The 21977-nt window shown below is 39.4% G+C and overlaps 1 protein-coding gene across 2 annotated transcripts in view; it reads left to right on the top strand.

Annotated features, from left to right (window-relative positions):
- FMNL2 (formin like 2) overlaps nucleotides 1-21977 on the top strand; it is a 323435-nt gene that overhangs the window by 245322 nt on the left and 56136 nt on the right. For both annotated transcript variants that reach the window (XM_017866074.1, XM_017866073.1), the window contains exons 7-9: nucleotides 3912-4020; nucleotides 7385-7461; nucleotides 9797-9890. In XM_017866074.1, the coding sequence (XP_017721563.1) occupies nucleotides 3912-4020; nucleotides 7385-7461; nucleotides 9797-9890 (280 nt within the window). The remainder of the gene's footprint in view (nucleotides 1-3911; nucleotides 4021-7384; nucleotides 7462-9796; nucleotides 9891-21977) is intronic.

Below are 21977 nucleotides of genomic sequence, written 5' to 3'. Positions count from 1 at the left end.
TGTTGACAGAGTCTGGGATCATGCAAGATGTATTACATGGGACAGGACTAAATAAAGCTCATGTGCCCCAATTATCCATGGGAGTCCATGGAGAAACTGATGCTGCCTCTCACTGGAGCTTCTGAAGAGTACACAGTGAATTGGAGGGACACTCTCCAATTTGGCTCTGCTCAAATTGTGTGAAGTTTCACAATAGCTTCAGGAAGAAAATACTATAGTAACTGGTTTCACTTTATGTACTTCTGTGACAGAACACATGCCAAGGGTGTTAGTTTACCACGGAGGTACTTATGCCTCCTACTGAGTCACTGGCTTAATCCCTGCAAAGCTCAGGCCTTTGTAGAAAGTTTATTCAAATAGGTAAACTAGGGTGATCAGTGTTTGGAAAACGAAGAAAGTTTAGCCTAGAGGGCTGTGGCAAAGTACCGGATGCAGGCTGCCTTATCCTCTCTTTCAAAGATAGTATTTTGAATTGATTTATTTGTGTTAAGATGATTATGCAACAGCATCATGTACATACATTATATAGTTGTAACTAGTTTCATTTGAGCAGTTTGAATGTTATTTGGTAACGGAATACTTCTGTGTTTTTTTTTTTTAAACCTTACTTAAGTGAATCAGTGTGACTCATATATTTAGTAGAGTTTTGGGGCACTAATCAGTTAGCCTCATCTTTTTTCCTGTGGAAACTGTTCATCACCGAATTCAGCCTTATTGACATCTAGGTAGACATTTACAACACCAGATAGTAAGATTTTCAAAACGGAATTTTTCTAATGATATTTGGTTCTTCAGTCCTGTGTATTGTTGGGGGATTTGACTTCATCACAGAAATCTGCAAATTTGCTTTATCGGGTAGATCAGGACCAGCTCTCCATCTAAAAAGGTCTTCTAGGAGACATCCTACAGGGTGATTGAGGAAGAACGTGATGATCCCCTTATCTAGTTAGCCCTCTCTCTTAAGGCAGACCTAAACCTAGACCATCTCAGTAATGTTTAGCATAAACAATAGGTACTTACTAAAGACAACTTTGGGGCTTAAAAGAGATATTTGGTTTGATTTCCTGTGGCTGGTGGCGAGAACCAGAGGCCATTTCCTCTAGATTGCTTACCTTGTCTAGGTGTTCTTGTTGTGGTAAAGTGGTCAATAACTTGTAAGTCCTAATTCTGTTGCTGTTTTAGGGTCAGTAAAGCCATCTCAGGGAAGTGGTTATTAGATAGTGTGAGCTTCTGCCAGACGCAGTGGCTCATGCTTGTAATCTCAGCACTTTGGGAAGCCAGGAATTCGATACCCACCTGGACAACAGAGCAAGACCCTGTCTCTACAAAAAAAAAATTTTTTTTAAAAATTAGCTGGGCATTGTCTCTTGAACCTAGGAATTTGAGGCTGCAGGGAGCTGTGATCATGCTACTGCACTTCAGTCTGGGTGACAAAGTGAGACCCTTGTCTCCAAAAAATACATGGTATCAACATCATGCATTGGAGCTGAATTCAAAACCTGTTTTTTTTTGTTTTTTTTTTTTTAAGTAGTCATTTACTCACATGGTAATTAAAGCAAAGAAACCAAATATCCAGTTAGTCAGATTCCATAAAATGTGTGTGATGAAGAATTGATTAATGTACATGCTAACCCATGGCATAGTCCCTAAAATCTAGTCTTCTATGTTTAAGATCATCCTAAGTTGAGTCCTTTGAAAGGATATTTTCAGAGGAAAAGAATTATGACATTTCTCAGGGTGCACTTATTTAATGAGAGGAAATCCTTTTAAAATGTTTCAAAATATAGAGCCAAATTTCCTGTTAAGTCAAAAAATATCCTCACTTTCCTAATAAGTGTGATATATAGAATAAAGATTTAAAAAGAGAAACTTGCTTACCAAAGTATTGGCCACTGTATTCTATAAGAGATGCCTATATGCTGCTGTTTTTGACAAACTAAGACTTAATTCTCTGTGGTGAAATAATTATTCAGGGTGAGAAATGACACCTATCTAGGACTGAAGCAGGAAACACTGCCAGGATGACAGGATGTGAACATTTGATAAGGAACTAGCCAGCACAGACAGCTGTAGGCGGTAGCTTTTCGCATGATCACCCAGCAGATTGTTGATGAGTCAGGTTGATGATGAGCAACTGGTAGAAAGTGACTGTCCTAAATCGCAGTGAGGAGACTTGTGGTTTTGCCTGGTCTCATCTCATCTCTTATTTGCCATGTAGATGTAATGTCTCTGGGCTTCCGTTTTCTTAACTGTATCAAGAAAGGATTGGAGTAAATGATACCATAGCTCTTCAGCTGTCAGTGCTATGATTTTGTTGTTACTGTTATTGGCCATGATGGTGGTTTTTAAATTTATAATGTTATTATTTTAGACATACAAGTTCAGATACTACTTTTATTACTACTGTTTTATATAAACAAACAGTTGGAGAAAATAATTTTAAACCAAATACCATACATTTTAGAAAAAAGTTTAGCTCTATTGTTTTGAGCATAGAATATAACTAATAAACAAGTTTCTCATTGTTTTTATTGACATTTATATATTGTGTATTTTCTAAAGTCCTTAAATGTTAATAAGTATGTATGTGATATGTCATATTAAATATATTTTAAATGTTGATCCAGAAAAATATATTTGAGATTAGCTATCTACTGCAACAAATAGAAGCCCTTTGTGTTAATGTTTGGGAAGCAGAATATTATTCTAATTAATTTTGTTGCTTTCTACACTCCAGAAAATAATGACAGGGACATTTTGGCTTCTTAGAAAGAGACTGTTGCAATATAGATCAATAACTGCATCAATAAATAAAAAGAAAGAATGTGCTACATTACACCTCTTAAGAAACACAAATAAGGCTGGGCGCGGTGGCTCGTGCCTGTAACCCCAGCACTTAGGGAGGCCAAGGTGGGTGGGTCACGAGATCAAGAGATCAAGAACATCCTGGCCAACATGGTGAAACCCCGTCTCTACTAAAAATACAAAAATTAGCGGGGCATGGTGGCGCTCATCTGTAGTCCCAGCTACAGGGACTACAGAGGCTGAGGCAGGAGAATCACTTGAACTCTGGAGGTGGAAGGTGCAGTGAGCTGAGATTGTGCCACTGCACGCCAGCCTGGTGACAGAGCGAGACTCTGTCTCCAAAACAAACAAACAAACAAACAAACAAACAAACAAACAAACAAATGTGTAAGGTTGGTCTACTTGCTGGAATAATGAAAATGCATTAATATTTCGAAGCAATGCAGAAATATGGCACTGTAGAGAATAACCTCTCCCATTTTCCATAGAGACTGGTTTTCGTTAGTCAGTGTATCTTCTCTATCATTGCTGCATATGAATATTAAATTATATTGTTTGTTTGTAACAATTAAATTATATTAATTGTTAAATTACAAAAGGCAGTTGATTCCATTGAAATTACTCTTTCTTTTTAAAACTTAATCTTAGATTACTTTGTTTTACACTGGAAGCTGTTGCTATCAACTAAAAATGAAAACTCTTTCTAATAAACAGTCATGTACTTAACAAGTGATTCCATTAAAGGAATATAAGACTGAGGTTAAAATAAGAACGATAGAGGAAGGGGAAGAACTTCAGATGTAGATTAAGAAGATGATATATGCTTGGGTCACAGTGGCTGTGTGGTTATTTTTTAAAGTTGTACTAGTCTCTGAGACCTCCAAAAAGTGTGTTAACAAGCATACCCACGATGGGCTTATGGCAAAGTGACACATTATAAAGCTGTATTTTAGAGGTTGAAATCAATCTTACCGTTGCCATTTGGTGGTGGTTTTAACCTACAATCCTTGTTTTGGTACTGGTAAAGAGTAGTGTCTGTTAAGTGCATGTGCCTATGCTAAGAAAGTAACCTATTGTTTTATAGAAGTTTCTCTTTTTGTTTGTAGATATAATACCTTGCCAAGCAGAAGAACTCTGAAAAATTCAAGATTAGTGAGTAAGAAAGATGATGTACATGTCTGTATCATGTGTTTACGTGCCATCATGAATTACCAGGTATGTTGGAGCTTCTGGTTCTTTTAAAAAAAAAAACCTGAATTAATCAGACTCAGAAATCACTGCTGGGTGCAATGTACACTACTTGGGTGATGGGTAAAATAAAAGCCCAGACTTCACCATCATGCAATTTATCCGTGTTACCAGAAGCTACTTGTACCCCTAAAGCTGTTGAAATTTTTTTAAAAAAGAAGAAAACCAAACAACAAACAAAACAGACTCAGATTTTGTTCTCGTTGGTTTCTTTGTATTATTTCTATTTGAAGTAAATGCCAGGATTTAATGAGATTCTATTAAAAAAGAAAGGCCTGGTTCATCCTAATGCTCAAGATTTAATTTATTGCCCTCATATTTTAATAAATATATATAATTTGCGATGTATTTAAAGGAAAGGTGTTTTTCTCCTGTAGTGATAAACTTACTAGATTGCTTGGTGAATGATTGTGACCATTAAAGATTGAATAAGCTGCTGTTGCGGGTAATAATGAAACAACTCTAGAACACCAGGAGTGGATAGACACAGTGGTTCTCAAAGGTTTATATGGCGAACAGGCGAGAAGTTACAATTATTGGCAGTTGGACTCAGTGGTTCCTAATCTTTATAAGAAGCACCTGAAAGATTGTTGAAAATACAGATTCTTCCTTTGTGTAATTGTGATGCAGGTTGACCCCACTAAGGTGCTACGTTGAATTTAAGAAGGGAAACATGCATTTATTCTTTCAGTACTTTTGTGAGCTTTGCCAGACAGCCCCTGTTCCACATAGGCACTGAGAATATAGCACCGAATAAATATGTAGCCCAAGGAACTTACTTTCCAGGGAGGGGAGACAGATGACCAACAAATAAATTGGTAAAATGTGTGTGTTCCAGATAATAATGATGAAATGAAAGCTAATGCTTACATGGTACACTTTTCAGGTCTAGTGCTTTTAAACCTCTTAAGTCATGTAAATAGCCCTGTGAGATCAATAATATTTTTCTCCACATTTTACTGATGAAGCTGGGACACAGAAAAGTTTAGTAATTTCCCTAAAGTCACATAGTTAGTAAGTAGTGGGGTCAGGATTTGGACCCAGGAAGGCTTTGAACCCAGAGAACCATTACTAAGTACTGTAGAAAAAATAGGAAATAGGAACTGCTGAAAATATATGTGAGTTTTAAATACGCCAGCCAGGGAAGGGTCACTGAGAGGGTAACATCTAGTAAAACTTGAATGAGGGAGCAAAGGGAGGGATATTAGGGAAAGAAGATTCTAGGCAGAGAGAAGGGCAAGTGCAGAGACACAGAGGCAGGAATGTCTGGTTTGCCCAAGTTGCAGAAAGGAGGCTTGGCAGGATCAGAATGAGTAAGAGGGAGAACAATAGAAGATGAAGTCAGGTGTCATCTGTTTGATTATGTAGCACTTTAGAGGCTGCTGAGAGGACATTGACTTCACTATGAGAGGAAAGCTATTGAATGGTTATAAGGACATAATCTGACACTTGAATTTAACATGAGACCACTCTGGCTTTTGTGTTTAGGTTTGACCTTGGCCAGGCAAAGGCAAGAGGGAGTAGACCATTTAGGAGGCCCTTAGCAGTCATTTAGGTGAGCTTTGATGGTCATATGAACTAGGATCATAGGAGTGGAGATGATGAGAGGTGATCTGATTCTGGTTTTATTTTGATGCTAAAGGCAATAGCATTAGGTATGAGGGAGAAGGCGAGGAGTAGAGGCTGGCACCAGGACTTTTGTCTTGGGCACCTGTGAGATAGAGTTGCCATCTAAAAGATGGGAAGACTGCAGGATAGATGGATTTGAGGGAGATCGTTAGGAATTCTGTTTCGGGAATTTTAACTTTGAGATGTCCCTTAGACATTCAGATAGTGATCTTAGGTGGGTGGTTGGATATGCCAGTCTGGATTTCAAGGCAGTGGTCTGGGCTGGAGATAGTAATTAGCATATAAATGGCATAGGAAGCCAGGAGGGTGAATGAGATCAGTAGGGGTAGACTGAGAAGTAAAGAAGTCCAAAATATGAACTTTAGGACTCTCTGTTTAAATGTCAGAGAGATGAAGAAAAGCTGGCTAGAGAGCCTGAAAAATAGCCAAGGAGTTAGGAGCCAAGTGAAGGACATGTTTCAAGGAGAAGGGAGTATTCAGCTCTGTTAGATGCTGCTAAGTCAAGTAAAATGTGGAGTGAGGATTGGCCATTGGCTTCAGCAAAGTGTAGGTCTTTGGTGATCTTGGCAGACAGTTCATTGGGATGGTGGGGGTGAAATGCTTGATTGGAGTGGTTTCAAGAATGAGCAGGAAGTGAGGATTTATACTGAGTGTCTGGAGGAGTTTTGCTGTAAAGGATAGCAGAGAAATGAGAGGCAGTGGCTGAACACAGGTTGTGGTATCAAGAGAGGTTTTTATTGTTGCTTAAGAGAATTTGCATCATGTTTTTATGCTAATGGCAATGAGACCATAGAGAGGGAAAAATAAGGGGGAATGGAGGAATTTCTGGAACATACCATGTTCGTGAGCGGATGAGAGGGAATGGGATGGAGGAAGGACTCATGGGAAGGGTTGGCCTTAGTTTGGAGCACAGAAGAGTTCCTCTTTAATAGGAGGTGAGGAGGTAAGCCACAGATCTGTGTGGGTAGATTGATGTGGTATAGGAGCTTCTAGATGTTTTTTCTGATTGCTTGTATTTTCTTAGTATAAGAGGAAATAAGATCATGAGCTGAGAGTAAGTTTTGAGGAGAAAGAATATAGTTGACCCTTGAACTTTGTGGGGTCTGAGGGACACTGATCCCTGGTGTAGTCAAAAATCTGTATATAACTGGAGGCCTCACCGATAGCATAAATAGTCTGTTAACATACATTTTGTATGTTATATCTATTGTATACTGTGGAGTCACCCTGGAAGCTTAAAAAACTCAGGTGCCAGCTCGCTGTAATTGAAATTCGGAGTAAATGTTTTGTTTAGTCTTCCAGGTGAGTTTAAGGAGCAGCCAAGGTTAAGAATCACTGGGCTAGAGCCTTTTCATCATTTTAATAAAGAGAAACATGTAGACCATTCATAAAGAATGGGAAGATGATCTTTTGATAATAGCATCATTGCTGAAATTTTTTTTTTTTTTTTTTTTGGGGGGGGGGGTCTGGTTGTCCTGGCTCAAGCTGGGACTGGAGGCACAAATCGTTGCAACTGGCATTCTTGAAATTTTTAATAGAGAAATATGCTTTGACCGTGATGTACTAGAGACATAAGTGCATTTATGATTGTGTAAGTTTCATTAAGTAGATACTTCAGGTTTTTGGTTTTAAATCAATACTGACAGTTCCCTAACTTGGCTCCCAATGCTTTGTGTTTCTTTTTTTTCCATGTTAATTTTAGTATGGTTTCAACATGGTCATGTCTCATCCACACGCTGTCAATGAGATTGCACTAAGCTTGAACAACAAGAATCCCAGGTAAGCTTCTTTTGTAGTATGCAAGTCTAAATCTATCTAGGGAAAACAGAGAGCTGGTCAACACTTATCCAAGTTTGACTTTGGAAACTTTCAAGTGTCAATCTCTGAAATAAGATTGGCTATAAACTCTTTGGCTGTGTAGAATTTTTCCTTTGAGCCAAGGTACATTCTTACATGGGCCAGAGTTGAGCAACTGGTGACAATTCTAGCCCTCCACCATTCTCCTCAAGCTTTTGTTCTTTTGAGGCCTGGTTCCCAGCATCCTTGCTGCTAAATTTGGAGAGGATCAGGTTGCCAGGACTTGGGGACCAGGAGAGTCTTGATAAAGATTTACCAACGTCAGTTACTGCTGAAAGCTAGGTAAAACCGCCATCCTTCGTCTACACTTCGCTTGGTAACTTTACATATGTAGCTTTAATTACTGAACAAAAATAGAAAAATAATTGTAGTGGCCAGCCACAGTGGCTCATACCTGTAATCTCAGCACTTTGGGAGGTTGAGGCAGGTGGATCACCTGAGGTCAGGAGTTTGAGACCAGCCTGGCTAACGTGGTGAAACCCCATCTCTACTAAAAATACAAAAAATTAGCCGAGCATGGTGGCACATGCCTGTAATCCCAGCTACTCAGGAGGCTGAGGCAGGAGAATGGCTTGAACCCGGGACGTGGAGGTTGCAGTTAGCCGAGATCGCGCCACTGCACTCCAGCCTGGGCGACAGGGCAAGACTATCTCAAAATAAAATAAATAAATAAATAAATAAATAAATAAATTTATTTTCGTGCAGATATGAATTTTGTTCATATTCACCACATGTAAAGTCTAGCAGCAGATATAATTCACATCACACATTAGCCCTAAAACCCAGTCTTCATCAGTTTTAGTTATTTTAATGTGCTTTCCATTCTGGTGAAGTATTCTGTACTTCAAATGTGCAATTCCCTTTCATCCGATACCTCTCTGTAGACAGAATATCTGAAAACTGTTAATCCAAAAATCTGATTATAAATTAGCCATTTCTCATTTGGAAAATGCAATGCAAACTATAAAGTCCTCTTTACTGAATATTATTCTTTCAAACTTCCCCTGATTAAACCNATAAATAAATAAATAAATAAATTTATTTTCGTGCAGATATGAATTTTGTTCATATTCACCACATGTAAAGTCTAGCAGCAGATATAATTCACATCACACATTAGCCCTAAAACCCAGTCTTCATCAGTTTTAGTTATTTTAATGTGCTTTCCATTCTGGTGAAGTATTCTGTACTTCAAATGTGCAATTCCCTTTCATCCGATACCTCTCTGTAGACAGAATATCTGAAAACTGTTAATCCAAAATCTGATTATAAATTAGCCATTTCTCATTTGGAAAATGCAATGCAAACTATAAAGTCCTCTTTACTGAATATTATTCTTTCAAACTTCCCCTGATTAAACCTTTTATGACTTTGCGATTCTTTCTTTCATTTACTAGAATCCTAAGTAGCCATGCTTCTGTGTCTCTGCCTTCTACTACAGGGAAGACATTATTTTTTAAAAGACAATTGACATTGTGGAATATCAGAACAGTCTTTGTTTAGAGATTGGTGATAGTTGTTATTCCAGAAAAAAAATGAAATACTTAAGTGGTCTTATGATTGAAGAAACAATGCTGTTTCTTTCTTGACATTGAATTTGAAAACTTAGAGTGTATCTCTATGTTCTCCTTCCAAAAATATTTCAGATGGAGTTTTGTTTTCTTGAGTCAAAGAAAATATTCTTGTGTTAGTAAAGCTGTAATCCAGCTCCTTCCGGATCTCCTGCATAGGAAGAAGAAAGGACAGAAACTTTTATTTTCGTGGGAGATTTATGGATCCATTCCTGAATGAGCAGATTTGAAATGTAGAACATGAATTTCAGTTGATTTTGAACTTTTTTTTTTGCAACTGTTCTACCACTGTCTCTAAAATCAGAGAAAATACTTAATCAATAGTTTGTTTTCATCATATTCCCATTCCCTTTGTTTTTAGTGTACCAGTAAACATTTTTCACCCATATTGTACTGAGTCACCTGATGATAGGTCTAAGAGATTATTCTTTTCAGAACTAGTTTTCATTAGTGAGTAATTTGTACTTTTGGTAAATGTGCCTTCCAAATTTGCTATCTTAGACAAATCCCATATTTAGAAGTCAGTAAAGGTTTAAAAATGTACTTTGATTAAACTGTACCTTAGTAAAGTTTTTTAAAAATGTAAGGGCAAATGTTTCATTCTCATGTATCTTGGAAGGAAGGAACAGCTGACTCATCATGCCATTTTCACTGATTTGTGTTTTTCTTTCTTCTTGTTTTGGCAGAACAAAAGCCCTTGTCTTAGAACTGTTGGCAGCCGTTTGTCTTGTCAGAGGCGGGCATGAAATCATTTTATCAGCATTTGATAACTTTAAAGAGGTAGGCTACACTGCAGTTTTCACAAGAATACTCACACATTTACGTTTGGACATCTTTGAACAGAATTATTTACCTTTTCATTTATTCTAAGACCTAAGGAATATAATAGTCAATTTCTAAGATGTCACTGAGAGGAGTGTAATGAACTTGGTCTAAATTTGTATTTTATTTCCAGGATAAGTTAAAAATAATTGCAGTACTCTTTTAAAATTTTTTTTTATTGGTTTTAGAGAACATGGAATAACCCAGTTTGAAAACTGGTTTTGTTACATGTATGTGGTTTTCATTAGGGTTGATATTGACACTTGATCATCTACCATATGCAAATTTTATGAATTCTTTCATCATAGTTACTTTCCTAAAGTCATATTTTTGCTGGATGCTATGAAAAACCTGGCAAATACTGGCACTGATTTTGGGGGTGTGTAAACTTAAGTGGTCTTGTCACAGATAAACAATAATGCAACAGATGAGCCTGGTTGAAAACGGAGACTGTCTGACCACAAAAAAGGAGGGATTACACATAGATAATATGACACCGAGGATCCTGCCCCAATGTATCAAAACATCACCACCTAGATAGTAGCTGCTTTCCCATAGGGGTAGTGGGCGGTGTTGTAGGACCATGAATAGTGCCTGTTTGTTCCGCTGGTATATGCCTGACATCAGAGGCTACTCTGAGGTGAGAAATTACAAAGTAGTCTTTAGAGAACACTTGGAACCCCAGGTTACAACAGGACCCTTCGCCAAGTTGTGCGTTATTCTAGCAGTCCCGTTTAATTCCAAATGCTTTTGGATTAAGTCCCAAGCTGGATTGAAATCCAGGTCACAGAGGGACTGTTTTCTCTCCTCTTTCCTGAAAGGTTCTGGACTAGAAACCCTGATAGTATTTATTGAGAACCTACTATATGCTGGGGCTGTACCAGCTACATGCATGGCATCATTTGGTTCTATAAGAACATCTTTGAGACAAATATTAATATCTTGATTTTAGGGAAATTCAAATACATGGTTTACCTATGGTCACATAGCTAGATAAGTGATAGAGCCAGGAACAGGACTTGGTGCTCCTGAACCTGAACTTCCTTGAAATGTGATGAAGTTGTGGCCTTGTTGTGTGTGAATCTCTTGAAGGAAATAAGGGAAATACTGAATGAGACAGGACTTCGGAGCTATTTCCCCTGCCTCCTGCCTCCTTAATTGGACTTACTACCCAGCTGTTCTAGACACTGGCCTGTGATCCTCTGCATAGGCTGGGAAGGTTCAAAGATATGAACAGGGCAGACGCTCCTCTTGCTCCTTTATTTGCGTTGCCTCCCTACCCCTAGTCCATTCTTTAAGATTTTGATGCTATCCATTTTGTAAATGTCAACTGTGGAGAGAACCAAATATTATCTTTTTTTTATTTCTTTCTATTGAGCCCCAGAGATAGTGAAGAAATATCCAGGTTCTAAGAGAATGAAGAAGAATAATAGTGAATCTTTAAATTCATAATCTGGCTTCCAAGACAAATAGACTTTAGAGACAAGAATGTATGAATGCTTGTCTGTGAATGTTTTTATATATCATGTATAAATATATAAATTTTACATTTATAAATAAGGAAGTATGTTTGGGTGGATGGATTCAATATGAAAGAGAAACAGTATGTGCTGCTCACATAATGCCCAAATCTTTATCATTAGGTCATATTTGAAAATATTGCATGCTGAGTACTTTTCACACTGGAAACATTTACTATATAGTTATCAGTGGCCCTTGTTATAATGACTCATATTATAACAAGAATCTGATTATACTGCAGGTCAAATTATATCCTAAAGATATATTTGTATAGAACAAGAATAAAAGCCAGGAATTCATGAGATGAATGATAATATTTTTTTCTCCTAGGTAAGATAGAGTACCTTTCTTATGCATAGTAGGCACACAGATACTTGCAGAATTGAGTTTTAACTCTTTGGTGTCAGACTTACGGTTTAGCTCTTTAGGGTGTAGTATGTGCTTAATTGAAGAAAAATGTAATCCTAACTCTAATAGCTGGATAATAGTAATGAGAACCAAATTACTTTTGACGTTAAATTTTTTAGGGCTTTAACCAAAACTGACATCATTTCTGTAATTAATTAGGCGTGATGGAAGGTCTTCAGGTACTGTTTCTCCTTGGCATAGGCATTTGCATCTGAGAGAAGGTGATAGCCGTGGGCTAGGGGAGGTCCTTAAATGCTGGTGGGACCCCAACCCCTGCTGGTGTCTAGGCGCTTGACATCCTCACAAGAATGAATTCAAGTTATGAGTTAGAAAATAGTGAAAGTGCAGGGATTTATTGCAAAGCAAAAAGTACATACTCAAGAAAGGGGAGTGTGGGCATACTTGAGAGAGTCACACAAGGTGTGGTTTGGGGCTGCTGCCTTTATGGATTTCTTTAACCAAGGGATGGCATATTCACAGAGATTCCTGGAAGAAGGGGGAGATTTCTTGGAACTATGGTGCTACCCAATTTTACTGCAAATAAGGGTGTTCCTGGAACTGTCATAGCACTGGTGGGTGTATGATTGAATATGTGAATGAGCATAGAATAAGGTTCTAGGAGAAACCTAGATCAAATCCAGCACCATGTTGGACCCAGTTTGTCTTCGCCAGCTTCGCCCACACCCTGTTTTTCAGGGTCTTATCAGCCCCTAGCTTCTGCAGCTGTTTCAACAGTTTCCTTTTGCTTAGTCATGTGAAACTGCTGCCTAGAATTTTTTATTCTGCCGCAACCATCCTGCATTATTCTTGTCTCAAAACCATATAGACAGACCAAGCAAATGGATTATTATCCTAATAGCAATGGGAATGAAGACAAGGTAGCAACATGCCCCCGACAAACTTAGTTGTTATAGATAGGTCAGAAGAGCCTCAACCTATTCATCCAATCCTGAGGTGCAAAAGATGTTATTCTGTGTTGATCTTGTTTTCTGAAACCTGCAATGCCACTCACAGCTCAAAGTCTCTTAAATCCCTTCCTCTTTTTCTCCCATCTTTGTGTGAGTGATTTTTTTTTTTAAACACATCATAGTAAAGTGAATTCTTTAACATCTTTAGCCAAAATGTCATTGGAATCTTCTGGTTTTATGATAATATTCATTATTATATTCTGCCATGCCTGTGCACATAGGGTTTTGATCAGTGAATAATTCCTTTTGAGCCACCCATGGCAGAGAGAGTACCGTATCAGGATACCAGGGAGGGGAGAACCAAAGAAGAGTCTTTGCCTTCAAATTGTTTTAAAGCTTTTATCTTTTTTTTAGTAAGTTGGGATCCCATTCATCTCCCTAAGAAGGATGAAAGGATTATTTTGTTTTATTGGCAGGAATGAGGGGTGGAATAGGGGAGTTCAACATCTATTTTTTGCAAATAAAGTAATATGCTTTAGAGTACCCAGACCCTTTGGGCTTTGATCACTGTTAGAGCATAGCCAAGCGTACTAACACAATATGGCACTAGATGCTAGAAAGAAATTTAAAAGGCCATGTATCTTAAGTAGTTTATGTAGCAGGATTTTCCCCCCTCTACCTCTTGAGCCAACAAATCCGTTCTGTCTAATTTGACCACCACTCATTAATTAGTTCAGATGTAAATTAAAGGAAGTTATTATTTAGCTGTTGAAAGATTTTTATGTATGATTACATCATTTTCTCATGTTTTGATGAACATTTAGAATCCCAATCTAACGTTTTTTTTTCCCTAAAAAATCTTGCTACAAATCTTGTAATAGCCGAAGTGCATGTTTTAGGAAGACAGGGAGCACCTTTAGTTTAATGGTATGTGATGGTGGCAGGAATGTTAACCCAAAGCTTTGCTTATGGTGGCGGTGGGATTGGGGTCTAAGCCTGATGACACTGAGCAAACACATACATTGCCTCAATGTATATGATGATAAATGAGTCTTAATTATATGAATACAGATAGTAAGCTTATACTGTGCATGGTTTGTGACATGCCTGAAAATATGAGTATATTGAGTAGATGAAGAGTAAATCATTCATAGTCAACAATTGTGCTCCTTGAATTCTTTTTTCTTTAAAAAACAAATTTTTAAGGGGATTAACACATCTGGTTTTGTGTTGAAACATCTCTTAACGAAAATTTATGGTCTTGAAATAAGGACCAGGGTGAGAACAAGGAGTCATCTGTTTTTTCTTACTGGCTAATTTATTAATAGCCACATGGAAGGACATATGACCATCTTCCCTAAATTGATTCTTTCTTAGTTGTATGGCAGTGTATATTTTTGAGCCCCGAGACTACCAAATGGAAAAAAATACATTTGGAAGTAAAGGGCGCCCTTTGGATATTTATATTAGTTCAGGGTCTTCTTTGCAAGAAGCAGAAACTGACGCTAACACATAGAGGAAAGGGTTGATCGAAAAGATGTTGAGAAAAGCACAGACTTGACAAGGAGCCTGGAGAACCAGGCTTGGAAAATGGGCAGGCATTCCTAAAATGTGGCTACACTCTGCTCTGCCTTTGAAGCTGCGCCATCAGAAATACCATTTGGGGTTCTGGTCATGCTTTTTTCTTCTCTTCCAAATGACATGGACCATAGCTAGCAATCTGATGGTTCACAAAACTATATCTACTGGTTAAAGACCTCAACCAGGCCCCACTTCAGATTTCTAAACACTGCACTTCATCTCATTTCCAAGGGGAACCTTGAAGTCTTCAACCTAGCTCTTGCTCTCAACTTTTTCTTAGTCTTTCTACTTTTTCCATTATATTCTTTGATATATTTGAGAAAATGGCTTGCTTTTAAAAAGTGTCTCCAAAGGTTTGGCAAAAAAATGCTTCCTTTTGAAGTCAAAGAGGAAAAGTACTGAGGTCCTGTAGACTCTACAGTGGAACAGCCACTATGACACGAGTAATAAAATCCTCTGAGGGCTTTGAGGCACCAGCTCTCCCAGGCTGCTGGGAGGTGCACCTGGAATTCATCAGGATTTCAGATCGATTATAATTATGTTCTCATCTGCTTCCGTAATGACAGCATCTGGCTTTAGCAAGAAAGCCTGAGTTTGGTTATTAAAGGTTCAGCTCCCTCCTACTTTTGACCTTCCAGTACAGAAAGATGGAGCCTTGTTGAATGAGTCACTCAAGGCCACCAGCACTCTTGTGCACAGCACTCTTGGCAGTAGTTGTTCTTTTTTCCGCCTGTTGCTAGAAGGCTTCCTAAGAAAGCTGATGTGTGGTTTAGCTACTGGGCATCTGAAGGCACTTGTGCTACACATTATTAAGTTGATTTAAGAAAGCCTGTCAAGTTTTATTTATGGTGGACCAAACTGGGCAGGAAGGAGAGTGAAGATTTTGGTGTGCTTCCAGCATCCCTCTGAGTTTAATCCCATCTAATCTAACCTCTCAAGCATTTGAGGGTATAGGATTGTAAATCTAGCATGAGACCATGCTATCCATCCAGATAACTTCCTAAGTGGTAAAGTAAGGGTACTTACATTTTTCAGTCTCTCATTGAACTATAAGCAATGTGTTCTTTCAACTGTGGGAGCCACAGCCCTAGAACGTGTATGTATTTCGCAGTATCAGGCCAGAATTAGATTGATCTAATTCACCAAGATACTTCTTGTCTGGTCCTCCTTCTTAGCATTAGGAAGTAAAGTCTTAGTCTTATTTGGTGTTAATGCTGCTGAGTAATTTTTTTTGTCTGTTCATCAACTGTTGCAGTTATTTGCTGTGGATACGAAAGTACCCCACACTTCATTTCATTAGGCTCCTGGCTTCTGTGGGTCAGGAAGGCAAGCTGGCATGGCAGGGATTGTCTCTTCTTTGTTGTGTCTGAGGCCTCATCAGGGAAGATCTGATTGACTGGGGATGCCAGTCCATCTGGAGGCTCTTTCACCCACATATCTAGTTTTTGAGCTATGATACCTCTCAAGGGCTGGGCCCAGCTGGGACTATCAGCCAGAGAGCCTCCATGTAGAACTCCATGTGGCTTGGGTTTCTCACAGCATAGCATCTGGCTTCTGAGAGAGAGTGCCCCAGGAAGGAGCATCTGAAGAACCACCATTCAAAGAGCCAGAGGCTGCTGTGTGTCTTCTGAGCTGGTCTTAGAAACTGTACAGTGTCACTTTTGCCATGTTATCTTGGTTCCGAGTGAGGCCCTGAGCCCAACTCGGATGCAAGGGGAAGGCAGTAGCTTCTCTTCTTGATGATTGGAGCATCAGCTTACTGTGCAGAACATGTGGGCTGGGAGAGAGGGCGGTGGGCTCATACTGTCATAGTCTGTATACCTCAGTAAGTCTCATCCCTCAGTGATTGTATGAGATTTACCAAAATGTTTATTGTTATTCCTCTTTCCTTTTTTCCCTCTTCTTTACTCAATCCAATACCTGGTTTTTCCTTTTGACTGAAAACTTTATAAACTTTTTTATTGGAAATAAAAAAGATAGTTATTAATTCTTTCATGTGAATCTACTATGGGCAAATGATATTGTGAGAGCCTTCCCTAGAGAAAGGAGCCATTTTCATAGGATGTCCAAGTTTATTTTCTGGTAATGAACTAGTTATTTCTTCACCATTAGTGTCTTTAACATCTGGTTAAGGGAGTAAAGGCTGGTATCTTCCTGATCGTTAAGGGATGAGTCATATTAACTTACTGAAAAAAATGTGAGTGCCCTCTATGTGTCAGAAACATTGATAAATAGTGGAATATGAAAATGAATCAGACATACGCCCTACCTTTAAAAGAGAGCCTCCCAGGCTAGTTGAGGAAGCAGATAAATACTTCCACAGTTGTAATACCAGGCTTTATAAAGGTAATTGCAGGATGCTCTGCAAAGAAGAGGAATAGCTGGCCAAGACAAAGTAGGGCTGGAGGCAGATGGGGAAGGAGCTCTCAGGGAGGCTCCTTCTAGGAGACGGTCCCTGAGCAGAGTTTAGGGTGAGCAAGGTTAACCAGGTATATTCCTTTCCCATTGCTGCTGTAACAAATGACTACAAACTTAGTGGCTTAAAACAACACCAGTTTATTATTCTACAGTTCTGTAGACCAGAAGAATAAAATGAGTCTATAGGGTGGTAACCTCTGACGGCTCCAGGAGAGATTTCATTTCCTTGGCTTTGTCAGCTTCTAGAGGCCACTTAGATTCTTTGGCTTCCAGCCAATAGCATAGCATCTTGTCTCTGTGTCTCTGCTTCTATTGACGCGTTGCCTTTTCTCTCTGACTTCTCTGGCCTTCTTCCTTTAAGGACCCTTGTGATGACACTGGGCCCATCCATAATAATCTAAGACAGTCTCCCTTTCTGAAGTCCCTTAATTTGATCATACCTTTGCAGATATCATCATACCTTTGCAGGTATGATCAAATTAAGGAACTTCAGATGGAGAGATTATCTTTTTACTGTGTAAGGCAACATAGTCAACGGTATCAGGAATTAGCGTGTGGCAGGTAGGAGGAACACATCATTCAGCCTGTCACACCAGATAAAAAAGTGAGAATGTCATTTTATACCAAGAAGGTAGTATTTTAATAAAGCTTTAAGGACTTTAGTTTGCCCTGAATCTCCAGTTTTAAAGGAATTAGGGCTTGGGAAGGTAAAAATTGGGACAGGAAATTAAAGGCAGATCAGAAAAGGCCTCTTTGCTTATCCCAGGCTCTTCGTAGTGCCACACAGCCTAAAGGGAGCAAATACACTCCCCAGTCACACTGCCTGTTTAGATTGACTCTGTTAATAAAGAATGTGCTCTTATGTTTTGCTCTGAAAGTCAGTTATCAGTGGGCTCAGCATGCAGTTGCTTTGATAGAGCAGGGTGTGTTTGGGGTCTGAGATTTGTTTCAGAAATCTTACCATTCGTATTTCTCATTCCTTGGGCCCCCTTCTCCACCGAGAGTCGTCTGCTTCATCAGCTGCCGCATTCATTCACTTATCACGTCTTCAGGACTGCCCTTTTTTGGTGGTCCTGGAGGAGCTTAAAAAAAAAAAAAGGAAGTACAGCAGGGTAACAGTGCCCAGAGCCAGACCAGATTGTCACATTATCTGTTGTGCAAATGTAGAGATGCTTTGCTTCACAACTTGACTTTAATTAGACCCCTTCTGCTCCACACAAGCCTGAGTACAATTTTATACAATAGGGAGCCTCATCCTCTATTTGAAATGTAGCAGCCACTTAAAAAAAAAAAAACCAGGGTATTAAGGTGTTGCTGCCATGTGATTTTTATTCATATAAAAATGCGGCTTCTAAAATGCATGCCCTTTGCCAACTGTAAAAGTTGGCATATGTGTCCTTATTTCATATTCTTGGAAGAGAACAAGGAGAACCCCAAGAGAAAGCAGTGAGAGCTGAGTGTTATTTTAAAGCCTGCAGAACCAGAGACAGAGACTGGCACTGTTCCCTAAACCTGAGCTTTCACTTGGGAAGTGTTTTTTTGACATTTTGATATCGTCTGGTTTAAGGTACATAAGGACGGTATGAAGCACTCTACTATGAGCTTCAGAAAATCGGAGTCAAAACTATGACAGCTTGGGCAATATCGTCGACTCTAAAAAGCATTCGAACGGGAGTTTTCAGTCTCCAGGCAGGATTTGGTTGCCGTTCTGGCATTTATTTCTTGAAAAGCCTATTTTTGGATCTTCTTGGTTTGCTCTTCCTGTGTTAAATGAGCTACTTCCCCGCTCTTTCACTCCCTCACTCCACCCTGACTTTTGCATACTGAGGATACTTAAAAAAAAGAAAAAGTATTCCATATGTCTTCTAGCTGCTTTTTTTTTTTTTTTTTTTTTGAGACAGGGTCTTGCTCTTTCATACAGGTTGGAGTTTGATGGTGCTATCACAGCTCACTGTAGCCTGGACCTCCTGGGCTCAAGTGATCCTCCCACCTCAGCCTCCTGAGTAGCTGGGACCATAGGCGTGTACCACCACATCTGGCTTTATATACATTGCTATGTTGCCTGGCTCATTTCAAACTCCTGGCCTTAAGTAGTCTTCCTACCTTGACCTCTCAAAGTTCTAGGATTACAAGTATGAGCCACTGTGTCTGGCCTTCTAGCTGCTTTTTAAAGTAGTTTTATATTAAGTAAAAATAAAAATTACTGTTTTTGTCTGTCAAGGAATTCTGAATTATAGCTTATTTTAGCAGTCATTTAGTCCAGTGCTAAGCCCTCGACACAGGGTTATATTAACCATCTTATTAAATAAGCATGTATGGCTCACGCCTGTAATCCCAGCACTTTGGGAGGCCAAGGTGGGCGGATCACCTGAAGTCAGGAGTTCGAGACCAGCCTGGCCAAGATGGTGAAACCCTGTCTCTACTAAAAATACAAAAAATTAGCCAGGTGGCACGTGCCTGTATCCCAGCTCCTCGGGAGGCTGAGGCAGGAGAATCGCTTGAACCTGGGAGGTGGAGGTTGCAGTGAGTTAAGATTGCACCACTACACTCCAGCCTGGGTGAAAGAGTAAGACTCTGTCTTAAACAAAACAAAACAAAACTTGTAGGTTCAACTATAGCTGTTCAAATAGTTATGAAGTGCTGGATATATTAACTAGGAAGAAGGATAAGATAAATCATATATAAATAATATATATGTGTATGTGTATCTGTGTATGCATGCATGTCTGTATATTTGTGTATGTATGTTAAATATATGTGTGTGTATAATAGGAGTAAGTGTAAAGATTTATGTGTGCATAGTAATAAGCCCTAAAAGGAAGCAAATGAGAGGATTTGGAGTGGCACTGGGACAACTCTTGTGTGTGTGTTTATTTCTGTTGCTTGGACTATTTGATAAGTAATAATTCCTCACATGGCTAGACTATCCCTCTTGTGCAGGGTTAGATTTTCCCTCTGGTACCCTTTTTTTTTTTTTTTTTTTGAGACAGAGTCTCACTTTGTCGCCCGGGCTGGAGTGCAGTGGTGCGGTCTCAGCTCACTGCAACCTCCGCCTCCCAGGTTCAAGTGATTCTCCTGCCTCAGCCTCCCAAGTAGCTGGGACTATAGGCGAGTGCCACCACGCCTGGCTAATTTGTTTATATTTTTAGTAGAGATGGAGAATCACGAGGCCAGGCTGGTCTCAAACTCCTGACCTCGTGATTCGTCCACCTCAGCCTCCCAAAGTGCTAGGATTACAGATGTGAGCCACTGCGCCTGGCCTCCATCTGGTAACATTTTATATGGCTAGATTTGTCTTTTCTAAAGATGCTCATTTATCTTTTGTGTAACATCTCTCCAAACTACCACCTTTTTTTCAAAACTGTGAAACAGAATCAGAACTCTTTGGAATTTCCAACAGACTGTTGAACAAATATACTTTTTACGATGATCCCGTTACAGGGTAAGGGGAGTTTGTTAGAAAATAAAAGGCATCAGGCCAGGCGTGATGGCTCATGCTGGTAATCCCAGCACCCTGGGACACCAAGGTGGAAGGATTGCTGTAGGCTGGGAGTTCACAGCTAGCATGGGCAACATGGTAAGACCCTGCTTCTACAGAAAATACAAAAATTAGCCAGGCATGATGGTGCGCGCTTGTGGTCCCAGGTACTCGGGAGGCTGAAGTCAGAGGATTGCTTGGGTCGGGGGGTCAAGACTGCGGTGAGCTGTGATCACACTGCTGCATTCCAGCCTGGGTAACAGAGCGAGAACCTGTCTCTAAAGAAAAGATAAGGCGGCCGGGTGCGGTGGCTCACGCCTGTAATCCCAGCACTTTGGGAGGCTGAGGCAGGTGGATCACGAGGTCTGGAGTGCGAGACCATCCTGGCCAACATGGTGAAACCCCGTCTCTACTAAAAATACAAAAAATGAGCTGGGCGTGGTGGTGGGTGCCTGTAGTCCCAGCTACTCAGGAGGCTGAGGCAGGAGAATAGCTTGAACCTGGGAGGTGGAGGTTGCAGTGAGCCCAGATCGGGCCACTGCACTCCAGCCTGGCGACAGAGTGAGACTCTGTCTCAAAAAAAAGAATAGACAGGTCATCATTTCTGTGCCACAGAAGTTTTTATTGCCTTGAGAAAGGCAGGATTGACTTTAATAGGTATTTAGTTGAGGACCAAATATACACTAAGGTCAACACTAAGAGGACAGTAATTTAAAACTTTAAGAATTGTGCACATTTATATTTGTATACCTAATTATGATTTAAACCAAAATGTTAGGTGTTATTGACAATGAATGTGTGTATTGAGCTTGACTCTCTATGTGAGTCAAGTTCAAATTTCATTTGAAATTTAAACTCTTGTAAAACATAAGCACGTTTTTTATTTATGTGGGGTTTCTCATCAATAAGGGTTTTGTTTGTTGGTTTCTTTCAAACTAGCAGTTCTCTTCAGAAAGAAAGCATGAGCAGAGTTCATGAATCAATTCCATTCTCTTCTTTATTGTAAACATGAGTGTATTTATGTCATGTACATAAAAAGGCATATACATATGCAGAAATAGTAAGGCTACTATTAGTTAATTTTCTACTTAATAAAAAATTTATTGTTTATTGTTTCCTTAGTGCTGGCAGACTAGTATATATTATTTTGTTAATTCTCATATATATCATCTGAGGTGGGAACACAGAGGGAGAGCTCAGAGCAAATGGGCCTACTGACGTCTCTAGTAAATGGCAACTCTGGGATTTTTACACAGATCCATTTAACTCAGAGTTCATATATAGCCTTCCATAACATGTCTCACATTCCAGGCACTTCCCACACATGTTTGTATATTGTCCTCAATTTTCCACCAAAAAGCAAATCTAATGGAAATGGTTAGAGATTGGGTAGATTATTGGGGTGTTTAAAATTACTGGTAAAATTCAGAACAGACCATGCTGTTTGTACAGGGCTCAGTGGGAGAAGCGGGTAGGTCCTGAGCAGGGTGATCAGGAAGGGAAGAGACCTGATTTGATGGAGAGAATTCTGGGAGCAGAGAGATTGGCATGAAATCTGTCTCAAAGGCAGCATAAGTCAGAATATATTTGTTCTTTAACCAGGAAAAATATCTGACCGGGGCCCATATTACAGAACAAAACTTGACTCAAGGCCGGCGTGAATGAGGTTCTGAGGAAACAGTGGTGGAGAGACTGGAAACCTGTGATTTAAACAAACAAACAAACAAACCA

The sequence above is a fragment of the Rhinopithecus bieti genome, unplaced genomic scaffold (assembly GCF_001698545.2).
Source record: "Rhinopithecus bieti isolate Rb0 unplaced genomic scaffold, ASM169854v2 scaffold_81617, whole genome shotgun sequence".
NCBI classification, from domain to species: domain Eukaryota; kingdom Metazoa; phylum Chordata; class Mammalia; order Primates; family Cercopithecidae; genus Rhinopithecus; species Rhinopithecus bieti.
Note: the sequence above shows the minus strand (reverse complement) of the source record. Positions and strands in the feature narration are given on the sequence as shown.